At 37.0% G+C, this 17,670-nt stretch overlaps 1 protein-coding gene across 2 annotated transcripts in view; it reads right to left on the bottom strand.

Moving 5' to 3' along the window:
* PLCB1 (phospholipase C beta 1) overlaps positions 1-17,670 on the bottom strand; it is a 663,189-nt gene that overhangs the window by 77,068 nt on the left and 568,451 nt on the right. For both annotated transcript variants that reach the window (XM_033094700.1, XM_033094701.1), the window contains exons 27-31: positions 15,396-15,576; positions 3,627-3,703; positions 3,430-3,519; positions 2,937-2,994; positions 1,855-1,941 (exon numbers count right to left, since the gene is read on the bottom strand). In XM_033094700.1, coding sequence (XP_032950591.1) covers positions 1,855-1,941; positions 2,937-2,994; positions 3,430-3,519; positions 3,627-3,703; positions 15,396-15,576 — 493 coding nt within the window. The remainder of the gene's footprint in view (positions 1-1,854; positions 1,942-2,936; positions 2,995-3,429; positions 3,520-3,626; positions 3,704-15,395; positions 15,577-17,670) is intronic.

Below are 17,670 nucleotides of genomic sequence, written 5' to 3'. Positions count from 1 at the left end.
CCATCTTGTGACTATGGGTTTACAGCCTGGGGATGAAAAGGAAAAAACTGAGATGGTATGGTGGAATTTCTTAAAATACCTGTGTTCTTGATGAAGTCATTGAGCCACTAACATAACCATTCTACAAACTGCAATATCTCTCAACTTCCAGTATTGTGACCTACTAAATTTAATTATTGTTTAAGACAATTTTAATTGGGCTTTCTGTAAAGTTGCTGCTGAATGCATCCTGACTGATAAATTGTGCAACAGTTATAAGTTCTAATGTTTGGTTATATCCAATGAAGAAATTTAAGAGGTGTAAAGTTGATTTTAATCATGATGAGCTAGAGCAGTAACATAAAATCTTTTTAGGGTTATTTATATTGACAGTTGTAAATTAAAATATATTTGTGATTGTATTTTATTAATGAGTAAAGTCATTTCATTTTTGGACCAAAACAAAACAAAGCAAAATGAAACTGTGGGAATAACATTTCCCAAGAGAGATTTCTTAGAAATACAAAAACTGACTAGTGAGATATCAACCATAAGCTAAATATATTATGTCAGTGTACAAAGTAATGATAAACTTGAATTCAGACAGCATGGATTGAAAAGGTATGTATTTGAATATATCACCTGGGATTGATTATTGTTAAGGTGTTTCTTAAATTTCAGTCAAACCTGGATCTTTTATTCCAAGTATTTGAGCATTTTTAAAGGATCAATCCTAAACGGAAAGCAGAGCAATTTCTAAAATTATGTTAAAATTTATTCTACTTTACATAATAATGTAATTATTCTACTTTACATTATAACGCATAATAAACCTGAGAGGGTGACTAAGAATATTTAAATTGTATATTTATATGAAAAACATAAAAGCATATTTAAGTAGTTAATAATTCTTGGGTTTTCATTACTGCTTGTGAATTTATATTGCCAAGCTTAAAACTTTAGGAGTCAAGAATATGAAATAAATGTCTTAGCTAATAAATGTGAAAGGAGAAGAGCATAAATAACCCCAAAGATATATTTAGAATTAGCCACAAGAAATCTATAAGAAGTAAATTAATGAGTGGACTATATAATGAAACAAAACAAACACTTTACAGCTTTATAGGTTTAAAAAATACTCTTATAGAACAGCAGTACCTTTTATAGTAGATATTTTAAACTGAAGATTGAAGGACAGGAAAACTGAAAAGCACATTTTTCACAAAGAGAAAAATATTACTTCATGAATCAAAATGGATGGAATCATCTAAAGCTGAGATACTGTTTGCTAACTTAAAAGTATTTTATTTATGTTCAGTTCGTTTAAAGTTAATATTCATTAAACATGATTTGGACCAAACAATAAGCACAGGTAATTTTAAAGTGAAGCCCCAATAAACTATTATTATAGGGGAAAATTCTTTGTTTTTATCTGGTTTATGAGAATATTTTAGTAGAAACCAGGGTGATATTGATACAGGACACCCTCTGCTGGACAGAGTCTGCCATTACAATATTACATCTTAAAGCTGAAGAGGCTGAGCTAATTTCTCTAATTCTCCCTATCTTGTCAGGGGAGAGGGACCATATTGCTTTCAAAAATAGTTATGCCTGAACCACACCCCAGACCAAATAAAACCAAACCTCTGGAGTTGTGTTCTGTGTATTTGCAATTTGTAAACCTCACCAGTTGATGATAAAAGCTTACTGAGTATAGCTATAAAGATTTTTTACCATCATTGAAAAAGATACATGAGTTTCACATGCGGGAACTGATCTGAGATTGTGTGCAAGGTACATGAACTAGGGAAGTCTTATTTTAATTGAATGGAAAGAAGATGAAATTACTGTGTGTTATTATTCAGTTCAGTTTACCTTGGGCTTTTCGTCCAGGATCTGCTGGCGTATCTCCTTGTGTTTCTCTACAAGTTTTTCTTGCCGCTTACTTTGTGCCTCTTCTAACTATAAGAAAGTTACAAAGAAAGCCATTTTTAGCTAAACATTCAAGTGAATGTTTTCAGAAAAAACTGAAAGCTGTTCAGACATACATTTAATTATTGACGTACATTTAATTCTTTCATACCCTGGTCAAGAACTGCCCTTACAGGTATAGGAGATTAGTCAGGGTTGGAGTGGTGTGATGGGTACACAGGAGTGAGGGTGGTGTGATCGATGGATTACACTACTCTTACATTTTTATTAATTTTGAAAATTTCCATAATAACAGTTTTTAAAAATTTATGGAAAGAAAAAATACAATGGCCTTTGGAGGTTGTCATCTTCTCTACCATTGATGACAACGAACAGTTCTTTTGGGGAATCTCCCATTGACATCATATTTCTGCGCTCCTGATGTGGAAATGATTCTTGATGTCTATGTTTAAATGAGCCTTTTCATATACAAGTTTGCAATTCCACTTGCAGAAACATTAATTAAGGAGTGCCTGCTCTGTGAAGCCGCTTTGCTCGGTGCCGGTGATAAACAGATCCAAGAAGACACGGCATTTCCCTCCAGAGGCTCACACTGTGCTTGCCAAACATTCACACATGGTTTGTGAAGGTGAGAGGGATTAACTGTGTTAAAAAGAAACAACAGGCCCAAAATGGAGTCACTTTTGCTAAGTCCCACCAAGACTTAATACCTAACCTGATTGCAGTTGCAGCCTCTGTCCCAAATGGAATTTTAAACCAAGCAGTCTGGAATTTCCACCTTCAACATTAGTGAGATAATCTGCCTGATAAAAGCCCCTGCCTTCCCCTAAGGGAAGGTAACCTTGCCTGTACTCAACTCCCTTGTCCCACCCTCTTTCTGCTTACAAAAACCTTCCACTTTGTTCAACTCCTCAGAGCAACTTTCTATTTACTACATGAGATGCTGCCCAGTTCATGAATCGCTGAATAAAACCAATTAGACCTTTAAACTCTGTTGAATTTTTGTTTCTTAACAACCAACCTACCCTCTTGATGTACTGCACCACCTCCTGGATGTATGAACGGATCATTTCTGTCTTTTCCCTAAAAGCAAAATGACAAATAGATCATTAGAACTAATCTGGCATCAACAACACAATAATCTCAGGCTCCCACATGACAGTTTACAGAAGTCTCTACAGTCTTATTACTGCTGCAAGGAAGGTACAATGCAGCAGGTCTGGACAAAGGCCGGGTTCCCCCAAGAGCGAAGCTGTTTCCACCAAATGCTGAGAAGGCTGCCTGACAATACAAGTGAATATTTAGCCTTTTCCTAAGGGATGCTCTTTACTCAGTCTTTATCTCAAAGGTCTTTTTTGTACTGTTCTTTGAGTTCTGTGTTAAAAACCTTACAAAAGGGATCTTATGAAAGGTTAATTAGAGGAGAAATTTCACAGACGGGTCTTTATGGTTAAGAAAGATACAGAATAAAATAACCCCCAGGTAAAAGGTGGGGGAGAAGGGGTGCTTTCTCCTTACTCTTCCATCTGGCTTTTGTCTTTGGATTTAGCTTCTGTTATCTTCTCCTGCCTCTTCTTATCCATTTTCTTCTTTAATTCCTTCTTCTCTCTGAAGTCAAATGGAAGTAAAAGGGAAAAAAAAAGGCAAATCAAATGGCAGTTTGTGTTTAGTACATTTATATTTACAAGTCCACTGTAACAAGAACGGAGGCTTACTTCTCACAGATTTCTTTGAGCTTCTTTAACTGATTGTTCTGACATTCTTCAGCAACATCCGTCAACTTTTGAATAAGCTGGGGAAAGAAAATACCAGTTTGCTGTTTTACATTATGACAAACAAAGCACCCTCTCCCTCTGCTTTTCCAAACAACAGTATCTGTAGTTAGAAAATCTGTCATTGATGTTTAACAATAGAATTGCCAGACATCTAACGTAGGCACTGAAGACATAATTTAAAACCATCATATTATCTAGGTTTTAATAGGAGATTTTTATCTCTTTTTGATTAAGTAGGATTCCTTAGATTACTGTGCTGGTTGCTGCAGGTTGGCTCAGTGCGAAGACAACCAACAGTGTGGACCCAGGATGTAATCTCCACTCTATGAAGTATTAAAAGTATGGTTTTGGTCAAGGGACCTACATTTTTGAACCTGTTTTCCTGGTTGTAAATGAGATTATCGATGCTTTTATCTTTGGGAGGTATTGTGAAGCTTAAAATAAGTATGATACAAATGTGCGTCATAATTAACTGTGAATTATAATTCTTCGTTTCCAGCTATCATTTACTGTTTAATTGCTTCATGGATGATATGAGTTACCCATCTTAGAAATCGATGTTTATGTCCTGGTGTGGGTGACTTCCAAAGGACATCAGAAATTCTCTTCTGTGCTACTGCTTAAGTTTAAATACATCACCAGGAAAGCAATTATTTTATTGCCATGCTTCTATTTTCTTATAAAACCCTTCTCTTTCTTTATTCCATATGAAGAACAGACGTGCACAACCTGCTGCAATTGTAGAGGCAGCAGTAGCCACTGGACTCAGCCCTTCTTGCTCAACACCGAATAGACTGTGTAGGCTTGTAAAAGGCCCTCCACTGTTCCCCACAGATGGACATTCTCAGATATGGCAGGGTGAGTTGACCAGTTTTATATAACCTAGAGCTACAACAGTGACAGGCAATACAATCATAATGCCAGCAAATTTTCATTGACAATTTGTATACGCTGGGGACAATTTGAAGAGTTTTAAATGTATTAACTTACTCAGTCCTAAGAGTTGCCCTGTGAGGTTGGCTATCATCTTCGTTTTACATAGGAAGACACTGAAACACAGGGCTCCAGTGCCTGGATTAGGGCGACAGAGGTAGTAAGCGACGGAGCTGGGTCCCAACCCAAATAAATCAGACTTGTGGCTCTTACCCTTTCCTGTGCTGCCTTTTTATTATGACTGTAGAAATTATTTTTTTTAAAAACCTCTTTCTTAACTAAGAGAATAAAAGAAGTCAAGGGAGAAATTCTCTTACAGGAATCCAAAAAAGAATCCACATTAACTTAACATGAACATGAAATTTGATGCATTCGCCTGTGAAGTAGATTAAATTCGAACAATATTAACTGGGGCTGGGACAGCAGAAAACTTATCTGATCATTCAAGAGATTGCTGATCGTGACTGCCACAATTACAGAAATCATGAAATATTACAGTGCTGTAGGGACATTTATCAGGCTGTCTGGGTGTTAAATTGGTATGCAGACTCTGGTAATTTCCTCACGGATTCCCTCAATGCCTCTATTTCAGCTGATGGTGTACACTCAGCATCTTTCCTTCTCTAGGGGAACTTTCTTCTCTCCCATTCACCCCAAGGAGTTACAGAGCATTATATCCAGGGATCCCCAACCTTGGCTACAACATCAACATACTTCTGGGCAACTTTTTAAAAATACAGATTCCAGGGTCTGTTCTTAGGCCTATGGACTCTGAATGTCTAGGGGCAGGGCCTGGGAGTCAGTATTTTAAAAATCTCCACAGATGATTTGGATACTCGGCTAGATTTGTGTGTGTGTGTGTGGGGGGGGTGTGGGCCTGTTTTCATTCTACTGACCATTGTTAACTCTCCCAGCAATGCTTTTCAATTCAATGGCATTATACTTCTGTTTCCCTGTTGTCATCTCTGTCATTCTTCTGATGTCAGAGCTTTTTCTTATTTTCCTGATTATGCCAGCACCTGCTCACATTTATTGCTTTCCTACCACCTCTTGCCCTCATCCAAGCAGCCTCGATATGCAGTCAATGAAGCCTTTGAGCTGGAGATCTCACAGTCCTTCTACTCATTCAATTCTGACTTTTATTTTGATTTGGTTTTAGCCCCACACAATTGCCAGTACCACCCGCTCTCAAGGTTCCCCAGAAGTTCCCTATCTCCTGCATCCCCTGGCTTTCCTATTTGTCCCTCCCACAGACCCTCTACACTTGTGCTTTACTCTTCTCAGAACTAGTTCCCTCTCCTGTTGCTCCCGGAACACACAGCTTTGTCTCAACTATTCCAGTGAGCCACAAACCAACAAATATTTATCAAGCACCTACTAAATACCAGGCCCTACCCTAGAAACTTTGAGCTGATGACCTGACTTTCTAGATCTTGCTGTTCAAAGCGTGGTCCATGGACATTGGCTGTGGTGAGCTGACAGACAGGCCCTGTGCACGTGGAGCTGACATTCAGCACTAGCTCCCTTCTCTTTTCAGCAGGAGGAGAAATTCTTAGACCAAAAGGGCAACTATCTTGATCATTCCCTGAGATATTCTCTTATACTTATAAAATTATGTTTTTTAAATTTCCATAGCTAAATAAAATGTATAGCTTCCTCTTTGAAACTAAATGTTTAGAGGGTCCTTGGAAGTTTCCTTTTTTGTTGTTCTTGCTGGGTAAAGAAATAAATGAAAGTCAAAATCTGACTATGACTCCTAGTCAAGGTCAATACATCGGCCCAGTGAATGTACAACATTTAAAATTTCCACTTTTAAATTATGCCAAGGTAAATGTCAGCGTTTTAGCTTTCTGGAAAATGTAAATGGATCAATGTAACACACACCCGTGATTTGGATATTTTTGGGTATTCTTTTGTGAACCTATCAACTGGAAATATCTTCAAGCTAAAAAAAAAATCAAGAAATTTGATAAAAGGGTTCTCATTGTTCTATCTAGTTTATCAGCCTAGATGATGCTTGGAGCTTTGCTGTCTCAAGTCTCTGGGCCTTGTTTCCTCACTAGTAAAATATAACATCTAAATTATCTATAAAGTTTCTTTGATAAATTGTAAAATTATATTATTCTATGGTTATAAGTGTTTTTAGAATTCAGTGATGGTTTAAACTACTGAGAAATAATAAAAAAGTAAGGGTTTATGGCTATGAAATATTTATTTTAATGATAAAAATGACTTTCATGATAAAGGAAGTTTCACTTACTTTATATATACATATATATGTGTGTATATATATATATATATATGTATGTGTGTGTGTGTATGTGTGTGTGTGTGTATATATATATATATATATATATATATATATATATATATTCCAGATGGAATGCAATGAGTCCTGTAATTCCAGAGGGCACAAACTAAATTATCAGACTCACGGATTCTATTTTGGAACTTTCCTTTCAGCAGAATCTCTTGTGTTCCCTAAGCATCTTTAAGTTGACACAACTCATAACTATTATTTACTTTGTCTTTGGGGATGGTTCTGTTCACTGCCCTTTTTTTCCACCTTTAATCTTACCTAAACAGTCACCAATTAGCACATTAAAATATATTAAAATTTATATTGTGCACATATACAAAAGAAAAACCAAAGTTGAAAAGTATATTGCTTTAAATTGAAAATCCCTACTTACTATTTTAAAAGGTCTGAGAGTTGGATCACCTCTGTATTCTATAATTTAATTGAAACCAGCATGTTAAGGGAAACTTAACAAGCATTCTTGTGCAGACTTTTTATTTTAGAAATTAGAGTACAAACACTCAAGAGGTGAACTATTTTAGCTAAAGTTATATAACTAAAAATGGAAGTCATGTCTCTTTACCCTAAATCCTGTGCAAATTGTCCTTTGGTAAAGAATTATGACTATGTTCTAGGCACTGTGTTAAGTTCCCCTGGATTGTTTTATTGAACCTCACATCCAATCTACGAGGGCTGTGTGTAGATTTTGAACAAACAAACAAAGAAAAAAGTCCTAATTCTCCACTGCTCTCTGTATCCAAGCTCTTTGCAACATGACTTGCAGCTCCCTTCATCAAAAAATAGAGTCTATTTCCTTATATCTTGAATCTGGGCAAGTCTTTTTACTTGGTTTGGTCATAGAAGGAGGAAACAACAACACCTCTTAAGAGATCTTGTCCCCTTCCACTTCCTGTCAATTGGATGCCTTTCCAACTTCCATTTGAACCAGCCCAGGCTGCTGGATGATGAGAGATGTAGATCAGTCATCTGTGTTGACTCAGCTGACCTCCAGAAGCCGAGCCCGTAGGTTCGGGCAGCTGAACCAAAGACACACGAATGAGCCCAGCCAAGACTATAAGAATCATCCAGTTAAAATCAAGCTCAAATTGCTACACACAGAATCATGAGCTAACAAAATGGTTGTTGTTTTAAGCCAGTAAGTTTCAGGATGTTTGTTATGCAACAAAGCCAACATAAAGAAGGTCTGACTTCACAAACTGTTCTCTAACCCCTAAGGGCAGGGACCACATTTAGGCATGGTCCACATGGAATCCCACCCCCAGGATGAGAACTGCAGTAAATCTTCACTAACTTTGGGTGAGTGAATGATTATGTTAGCATACTTTATACTCTCTAACTGGTCCAACATCTTAAAATAATAAATGAAAAGATACAGTATGAATTCTTGGATCCAAAGAATAGGACACAATCCAACAGAAAAATAGGCAAGGGATGTGAATATGCAGTTTGTGAAAAAAAGAAATACAAATAGCCAATACACACATGGAAATATGCTTATTTTTGCAGCTAATTAAAGCAATGGAATTTAAGATCAATACCACTTCTAACCACACACACACACACACACACACACACACACACACAGAATAACGTCGACTCCATTAGGGCTGACTAATGATGATTAGAAAAACCGACAAGAACACATTTTGACAATTATCATCTTCCTTATTTCTCTACTAAATTCTTTTATTTATTTTTCATTTCTTGTTCGGTGAAGAATGTAAAGCCGTTTTTTTTTTCTGTTTTTTTTGTCAAGCTAAATCATTTATTTATCAGGAAAAAGGATCCTATGATAAAGTCAGACTATTGGAGGAAGACAGAGAACACTACCACAAATACAGTAGAGATACTTCCTGACACTACAATTACTTCTGGCACATGCTTCAGCTGGGTGACCATAGAAGGGAGAAAATCCAAGGTTGACTCCTAAACAGGCAGCAAGAGCAAATGGTGCTGACAAGAATTATCAAAGGGAAGAATGATGAACTCCCTCAGACTGTAGCAGGATGTCAAAAATTGCAATACACATTTATATTTGAACTCAAGATCTCCTAGCCAATTCATATATTGTAAAAAAGAAGCCTTACAGTAAAAACAATGTTTTGTGTATATATATATATATATTTTTTTTTTTGGTGACGATAATTCTTATCTCCACTGGACAAATGAGAAAACTGAAGTTCAGAGTGGTCACATAACTAGTTACTCACATCATGATGGGCCATCTATTCACAGCTGATCAGTATTGATCCAGAGCTTTCACAATGAAACACTGGAATTGGCAGAGACTTGGGGAATCAGGAGGATGGGTACTAATGTTGGTTATGAGATATTAAAATCAGTGTGAAGGAAGGCAGAAATGAAGGAGATTAGAACATGTGGGAGACTTAAAACATGAGAAAGAGGAGTAAAGGTAGGAAGCAAAGCAAAGCTAAACAAAACAAGCCTCTGCAAAGGATAAAGAGTGTGGCGCCTGTGAGAGAAAATGAGGAAATCTTTTCTTGGACCCAGTAGGAGTAAGAAGGAGGAAAAAGAAACAAGACAAAATGGAGGGCGAAACATAGACGCAACTGAGGACCGACCCGGTGGACATCACCACAAAATCCCTTCTCCCTAGGCTGAGGGTATTTAGCCTTGAATGTCTTGCAAGGGCTAATTATTGTGAATGATCAAGAACCCTCAGTGCGGTTCCTCTAAGAATTTTCTTCACTTACTAAAGTCATTTTAAAAGTATAACCTAACCTTAATGGTATTGGCAAAACTCAGGATCAACCTATGGCAGGGGTAAACAAGTTAGAGCTGATTCTCCAACACTGAAGGTCTCTGGAATAGGTCTCCTTAGCTGGAGTCCCGAGACCCTCATGATATCTATGGAGAGATGTCAGGGGTGCTAGAACTTGAATGGGGTCAGGGAACTTACATCTTTATTTTTACTCACCTCTACCTGAAAGAAACCATTTTCTTCTATTGTGAATATAGGTGGGAATTCCATAGGACCTGTGCCCTTTGACACCATTAGATACCCATCCAGCTTAATGATCAGGCTGTCAAGAATGGAGAGCACGATGTATTTCCCATTTTAACTAAAAGGAATTTTAAGCTTATTCAAAACTACATTTTGAACAATGATAAGGATCCAAGGCTTTAAAAGAGTTCTTCTTCAATTTGAACATGTAACAAGTGACCTGAAACTCCTATTAGAATGCAAATTGTGATTTAGCACGTCAGGGTGGGTCCTGAGACTCTGCATGTGATTGGGGCCACACTTGGAGCAAGCAGGCTGCAGAACTATTTGGATGTAGACCTTTAAGGATGAAGATCCTTTTTGGACAGGTATGCAAAAATCTTTGAAGCTACAGAGTCTATGTTACTTGGTATGCATTTATACCTTCCACAATAATATAAATAATTACACCAAAAATATTCTCTTGGTGTTTATCAGTTTATCCATTTAGGCAATTGTTCTCACAACTGTGTTTTCATATCAATTTATTGATACCTTTATTATTTCATGTATCACATGGTAATATAACTGTTTATAATACATGCTCCCTGAGTGTGTGGTGATGATATCTTCTTCATCTTTATCTCCAGTGTCTATCAACATTTTGCAAATATTAATTTTTAATGAACATTTAACAGGGAGTTTATCAATACCATGGCTTATCTCTAGAACCTTGAACTGTGGGTGCTTGCATTTGAAATGTACTATCCTTAACCAAAACACATTTGTATTCAATTCCCAAAGCAATTTTGGGAGATGAAATACCTTTTGTTTAATTTTCTTCATCACCCAAATACTCCTTTTTTACTTGGGGCCTACTTTATTTTTAATTACATTTCCATTTGTCTAATTTAGCCTAAAAGTCCTATTCATAACTCAGAACCCCAACCAAAGATAGAACTGACATTTCTGTATGCCTTTCAGTCAAAAGAATTCCTAGCAGAACAATTTCTGGTTATTACAAATGTAGTTGATGGAAAGTTCTGATGTATATGTTATGTTAGTTAAAGGCATGTAGCGTAAACTGTGGATGTCCCAGATAGCCATAAAATAAACTTTGTTTGGTTCTAAATCCAAGGCATTTGGGCATTTGCCTTCTTAACAAAGGCCCACACATGTGTATTCAAAGGCACTGCAGCTTTATCTGAAACCCAAATCCACAATTTAAAGGCCACTGAAATATGCACTTTAAATGAGTAAATTTTATGGTACGTGAAATAAAGTTGGCGTGATGAAAGAACCCCAAAAATTCCATTAAAAAACTATTAGAACTGATAAATGAATTCAGTAAAGTAGCAGGATGCAACATCAATATTTAGAAATTGGTTGCACTTAATACACCAAAAATGAACTATCAGAAAGAGGAATTAAAAAAAAAAATCCCATTTACAATTGCATCAAAATAAAATACCTAGGAATAAATTTAACCAAGGAAGTAAAAGACCTGTACTTGGAAAATTATAGATCACTGAAGAGAGAAATTGAAGAAGCTACAAATAAATGGAAGCACATACCATGCTCATGAATAAGAATAATTAATATACAAGTAGTTTAAATTTCCATACTACCCAAAACAATCTATAGATTCAATGCAAATACCAATGACATTTTTCAAAAAACTAGACAAATAATCTTAAAATGTATATGGAAGCAGAAAAGACCCTAAAGAGTCAAAGCAATCTTGAGGAAGAACAAAGTTTGGGTATCACGCTACCTAATATCAAACTATACTACAAGGCCGTAGACTCAAAACAGCATGGTTTTGGCATAAAAACAGACACATAGATCAATGGAACAGAATAGAAAGCCTAGAAATAAACCCTTGCCTATATGGTTATCTATTCTATGACAAAGGAGGCATGAATATATAATGGGGTAAACACAGTCTATTCAATAAATGGTGCTGGGAAAACTGGACAGATACATGCAAAAAAGGAGAAAGAAAAGAAAAGAAATTGGACCACCTTCTTACTCCACATACAAGAATAAACTCAAAATAGATTAAAGACTTAAATGTAAAACCTGAAACCACAAAACTCCTAGAAGACAACACAGGCAGTAAATTCTCCAACATATATATATATACACACACACACACACACACACACACACACACACACACACACACACCTATATATATCCTTGGGCAAGGGAAACAAAAGAAAAAATGAACAAATGGGACTACATCAAACTAAAAGCTTTTGCACAACAAAGAAAAAGATATCCATACTACTGAATGGGAGAAGATGTTTGCCAATGATATATCTGATAAGGGGTTAATATCCAAAATTTATAAAGAACTCATACAATTCAACACCAAAAAAAAAAAAAATGTCCAATTAACAAATGGATAGAGGACCAGAATAGACATTTCTCCAAAGAGGACATACAGAATAGACATGAAAAAATGCTCAACATCATTAATCACCAGAGAAATGCAAATTAAATCCACAATGAGATATCACTTCACGTCTGTCAGAATGGCAATCATCAATAAATCAAAAAACAAGTGTTGGAGAGGATATGGAGAAAAGAAAACCCTCCTGCACTGTTGGTGGGACTGCTAATTGGTGCAGCCACTATGGAAAACAGTTTGTAGGTGCCTCAAAAATTGTAAAATAGAACTACCTATGAGTCAGCAATTCCACTCCTGGGTATTTATCCAAAGAAATCCAAAACACATATTTGAAATGATATATGCACCCCTATGTTCACTGTAGTGCTATTTATAATAGCCAAAATATGGAAACAACTGAAATGCCCTTTAATAGTTGATTGGATAAAGAAATTGTGGTACATATATACAATGAAATATTACTCAGCCATTAAAAAAATGAAATCTTACCATTTGCAACAACATGGATGGACCTAGAGGATATTATGCTAAGTGAAATAAGTCAGATGGAGAAGGACAAATACCATATAATCTCACTTACTGTGTTTCTCCGAAAATGAGACCTAGCTGGACCATCAGGTCTAATGTGTCTCTTGGAGCAAAAATTAGTATAAGACCCGGTCTTATTTTAATATAAGACTGGGTATAATATAATATAATATAATAATACCGGATCTTAGATAATATAATATCATATCAGGTCTTATATTAATTTTTGCTCCAAAAGACGCATTAGAGTTGATGGTCTGGCTAGGTCTTATTTTTGGGGAAACACAGAAACACAGTATATGCGGAATCTAAAGAAAAAAAATAAACAATAACAACAACAACATAAAAAAAAAACAGAAACAGACTCATAGATACACAGAACAAATTGATGATTACTCGATGGAAGGGCGTTTGGAGGGCAGGGTGAAAAAGATGAAGAGAATAGGAAGTACAAATTGGTAGTTACAAAATAGTCACAGGGATGTAAAATACAGCCTAGGGAACATAGTCAATAATATTGCAATAACTAAGTATAGTGCCAGATAGGTACTAGATTTATTGGGGGAATTACTTCATAAATTATATAAATGTCTAACTACTATGATGTACACCTGAATCTAATATACAGTAATATTGAATGTTAATTATAATTGAAAAAAGAATAAAAAGAAATACAAAGAAAAGAGAGAGGCACAGTATCCCAGTCATCACAATGAAGGAGCTGGCTGTGTGTTCTGAGTAGATGTGAGGTCATTCTAATAATCTTGGCTTGAACTCTGAATTACTGGAGGTATCTGCACAATGGTGATAAAGCAGAAGCTCTAGAGTCAGAGGACCAAGCTTCAAATCACAACTGCACGACTTTCTAGTTGTGCAACCTTGGGAAAGTCAACTTCTTGGTAAGATTTTTAATCTGTCCAATGGGCTGACAATAGTAACAAACTTCAGTGGTTATAATAGGGGTTAAATTGAGCAATTCCTGTAAATAGCTTAGCACAGTGTATGGCCAGGCCACATTGTGGGTGTTTGGTGGATGGTGCTATTTTAATTTTTACATTACTATTATTTTCTGGAGTACTAGGGATGGGGAGTACTGGAGAAAGTCAGGTGGCAGTGGTTGGAGTTGGGTCCCAAAGCCATTATCTCCCATTAAAATTCACTTTCACTTCCTCAGTTCTGTCAAGTTAATCCCTTCCTTAAACCAAACTGAACGCTGCCCGAGTGTTCTTTCACTGCTTTGATCTTATTTCACAAACAAGGTGGCCCATCAAAATTGTATGGAACTTGTTGAAGATAAATCTTGGAGTCTCAACGTAGGTATGGGGCAGTGGGTCTCCACGTGCGGTTCTGGGACCAGAAGTATCAGCATCACCAGCCTTACAAGAGGCTTGTTGAATTGGAAATTCAGGGTAGGACCCAACAATCTGTTTTAACAAACCCTCCAAGTGATTCTGATGAATGCTGTAATTGACAATATTGACCAAGTGGAATCTGATTTTTGATTAGCTCCTGATATGATTTGGACCTGCTCATTTGCATATTGTCACTGAGGAACCAGTACTAGAACAACACATTGCACTGACTTGCCTAATACACAGTCATGGCTAAACCATCCACTGATTTCCAACCTACAAGCAGAAACAGCCTCAGAATTTTCTCACATACATAATTCTTCAGCAAAAAAATAGACAAGTCGTACAAACACCTCTCAGAACCCATTTTCTCTGCGGGCACTACTTTAATTTCTATTAAGCTTACTCATTTGTTTTATTTTTGGCACAAGCTTGTTTTCAAGGCCATTTATTGTTTCATTTAATTTATCTGCCACCAAATACTTATCACACCCATTCTATGTGTCAAGGCATCAACAACAATGGAAAGAATGTCACAATTCACAAGAAAACATTTTGGAAGACACAATGGATCATTAGCAGAGACGATGGCATTTCCTTTCATAGAGAGCCTCAGCGATTGGGTGGACAACACTCCTAATTGTAGGAGTCTAGACAGTATGATTTCTTTAGTTCTTGCAAAGCCCAGTGGTACAAAAAAAGTGAACATTTATTTGCAGCATGTCCTTAATTTTCTTAAAGGTAAGTGTTTTCTAATTCTTTGTGAGATTTCAAGCTCCCCCAAAACTATTATAACTCAAAAATAAGTTAGTGAAAGTAAAAACAATAAACCATAGCTTCATTAGGGAACAGAGAAGAGCTTGGTAACGAGGCTAGAATAGTGGGGCTTACAAAATATGACTGTGGTAGATACCATGCAATTTTCAGTTCTAAGAAATGATGATTCTGTAGCTTTTGAAAACCCAAGTACCAGGTTTTGATTGTGCTTGCAAGTTTAGCACATGTTAAATCATATGTCAAAATGTGGATTTAAAAAATGCATCTTACCTCTCTCTATAACCTAGCATTAAAATAAGATTATTGGATAAAGAAGTGAAAGGAAGGTGCCAGCCAGACCTGATGCTGTCTCCTTTTAAGTTATCCAAGGGCATTAAACGTTTTCCATATAAAAGAGGGTCCCGGCTGTACAAACATAAATCGTATTTCTCAGGCTTACCAGTTTAATATGTTCACGCTTCTGGTATTTTTCACTGTAATACTGCTCTTGTCGAAGATTAAGCAGCTGCTGTTGTTGCTTGTCCTTCAAATCTATTAACTTTTGAGTCATTTCAGCATCCAGGGCAGCAAGATCTTGCTCAATCGTTGATGAACCGTGGTCAGGGCTGCTGGGTTCCGATCTGCAGAGACACAGAGCTTAACTCACAAAACATGCAGGTCAGAGCAGGATGTGGGGGAATGTGGTTCACCAGAGTTCCTCCTGGAGAGAGCGTTGGGTTTGGAAATAAGTATTTCGAAAGCCACTGAAGGTACCAGTTGATACTCCAGGCAAGCTTAGCAGGAGAGGATCCCAAAACACAAAAAATGGAAGAAATTTGTGTTGCTCCAGAAAGAGGTAGAAGCAGAAAAAAAAGCCAGATGGTTGGGGGCCCTGGCAGTGGTGGGGGAGAGATGGATAATCCCTTTTGGGGAAAACAGTGTCTATTAAGGATGTTTAAGTCTTTTGTCTTTGTATAACGTAATTCCCAGCTGCATTTCTCCTATAACAACTTCAGCAGACTCTATGTTGACTAGATTCTGTCAGGGGAATTAAAGACATGCTGCATTTTGCATCTGGGTGATGTGGATTGAAAACAAGAGTTTGTGCAGACACAATGTGCCGGCAACCCTCCCAGCTGCCATGTTCTGTTTCTTGACATCTTTTAATAGCAATAATATGTTATTAAAATAAGTTGTTTAGGTGTGCTGTACCAACTTCATTGATCTCTCTACCCAAAATGGCACTTTCCCCAACATGCTTAGGTTACAAGAGAAAGAGAGATGTATTAGCTCATTCTAAAATATCTACTGAATCTTCTCTGTGCTCGGTGACTTTCCTTGAGTTATTCGTAGTCAGAGTTATACAGATATTTAGAAATTTAGGACCAATGTTGAAATAAATAAAAGCAATTCTCACTAACTTATTATTGTGTTAAAATATATGGTGTGGCTCCTTCAAATTTTGTGTTCTTATTTCTTATAGGACACAATAGAAGAAAGACAGTGTTGGGAACGGGGTACAAAAACAGATCAGCTCTTTTTGTTTACACAGAAACTTCTGCAGAAAGAAAACTAAACCACCTAAGATATCCAGCACATCAGATTGTGCACCTATGTTTCTAACTTGCAGTCAAGTGGAACAGGTAGAAGAAATTTCTTAGACTTCAGCTGGCACAAATTCCTTTTGCTGTCTCTTTGAATTAGGCCAGTATCAGTGGTGCCACATGGACAGGCAGTTGGTTGAAGCTGGTGTTAGGATCCTGTTTTGTCAAATAAGGGATGCAGAATTCCCTTAAAAGTTTCTATTTGCATTTTTTATGTTTAATGACAAATGAGAATGAGAACTCTGCCAGGTTCATGGATCCTGATACACGAGAATCACATGGCAACACTGAGGTGGCCCACCATCCTGGCATGAATGCAAGTTTATTTATCAGCATCAGAATAGAGGAGCATTGGTGAGATGAGCGTCATCCTGGTATGAATGTGAAATACATTTATCATCTTTCGTAGCAGGAAGTGAGTGTAGCCAGAACAATCAACCACAACTACCACAACCACTCTCGTTAACCACTCAGCATGACTCAGCCATCTCTGCCTTACCTTAGGCTTCCACGACAACCCGACAGTAGGTATGGCCATCTCCAGTTAACACTTGAGTAAACTGGGGCTCACTGAGACAATCTGCCTAAGGACACAGTATGGGGGGACGGGAGGTGGTGGGGGGAGGCCAGCAGTGAAGCTTACCTGAGGGCAGACATCTAGGGCAAGGTAAAGTCTGTGCTCTTAAGTACAACCCAGAATCATTGCATGCCAGTGTGGGGACAGAAACTATCCTTGAATGATCTGCTCTTCACAAGATGTGGAAAGCTCAGTTGAGATGATGGATATTTGAATAAGAAACTAATGAAAATTTGTCCACTCTGAGGTGTTTTCAGGATTTTAAGGTATATCAAAGGGGAATGGGAGCTGGACCGACATAATCAGACCTCAGTGGCTTTGCCTCTTGAAGGAAAGTTTCTCCTGATATGTCTTTTGATACTAGAAGCTTAGATATTTTTGTTTGTGTGTTGAGGGAAAGTATAAAAAAATAACCAAGGGAGCAATGTTTCTGTATCTTCTGTAAAAACAGAGTTGAAAACATCCCCTGTTGCCTAATATTGCCTGTACAAGATTCATGAGATGAATTCTTTCATAATTTAATACTGGGAAAATGTTTGTCTCTCTTGGAAAAG

This window comes from Rhinolophus ferrumequinum, chromosome 23 (genome assembly GCF_004115265.2).
Source record: "Rhinolophus ferrumequinum isolate MPI-CBG mRhiFer1 chromosome 23, mRhiFer1_v1.p, whole genome shotgun sequence".
In the NCBI taxonomy this organism is placed as follows: domain Eukaryota; kingdom Metazoa; phylum Chordata; class Mammalia; order Chiroptera; family Rhinolophidae; genus Rhinolophus; species Rhinolophus ferrumequinum.
The sequence above is the reverse complement of the archived record's forward strand: the minus strand, read 5'-3'. Positions and strand labels throughout refer to the sequence as shown.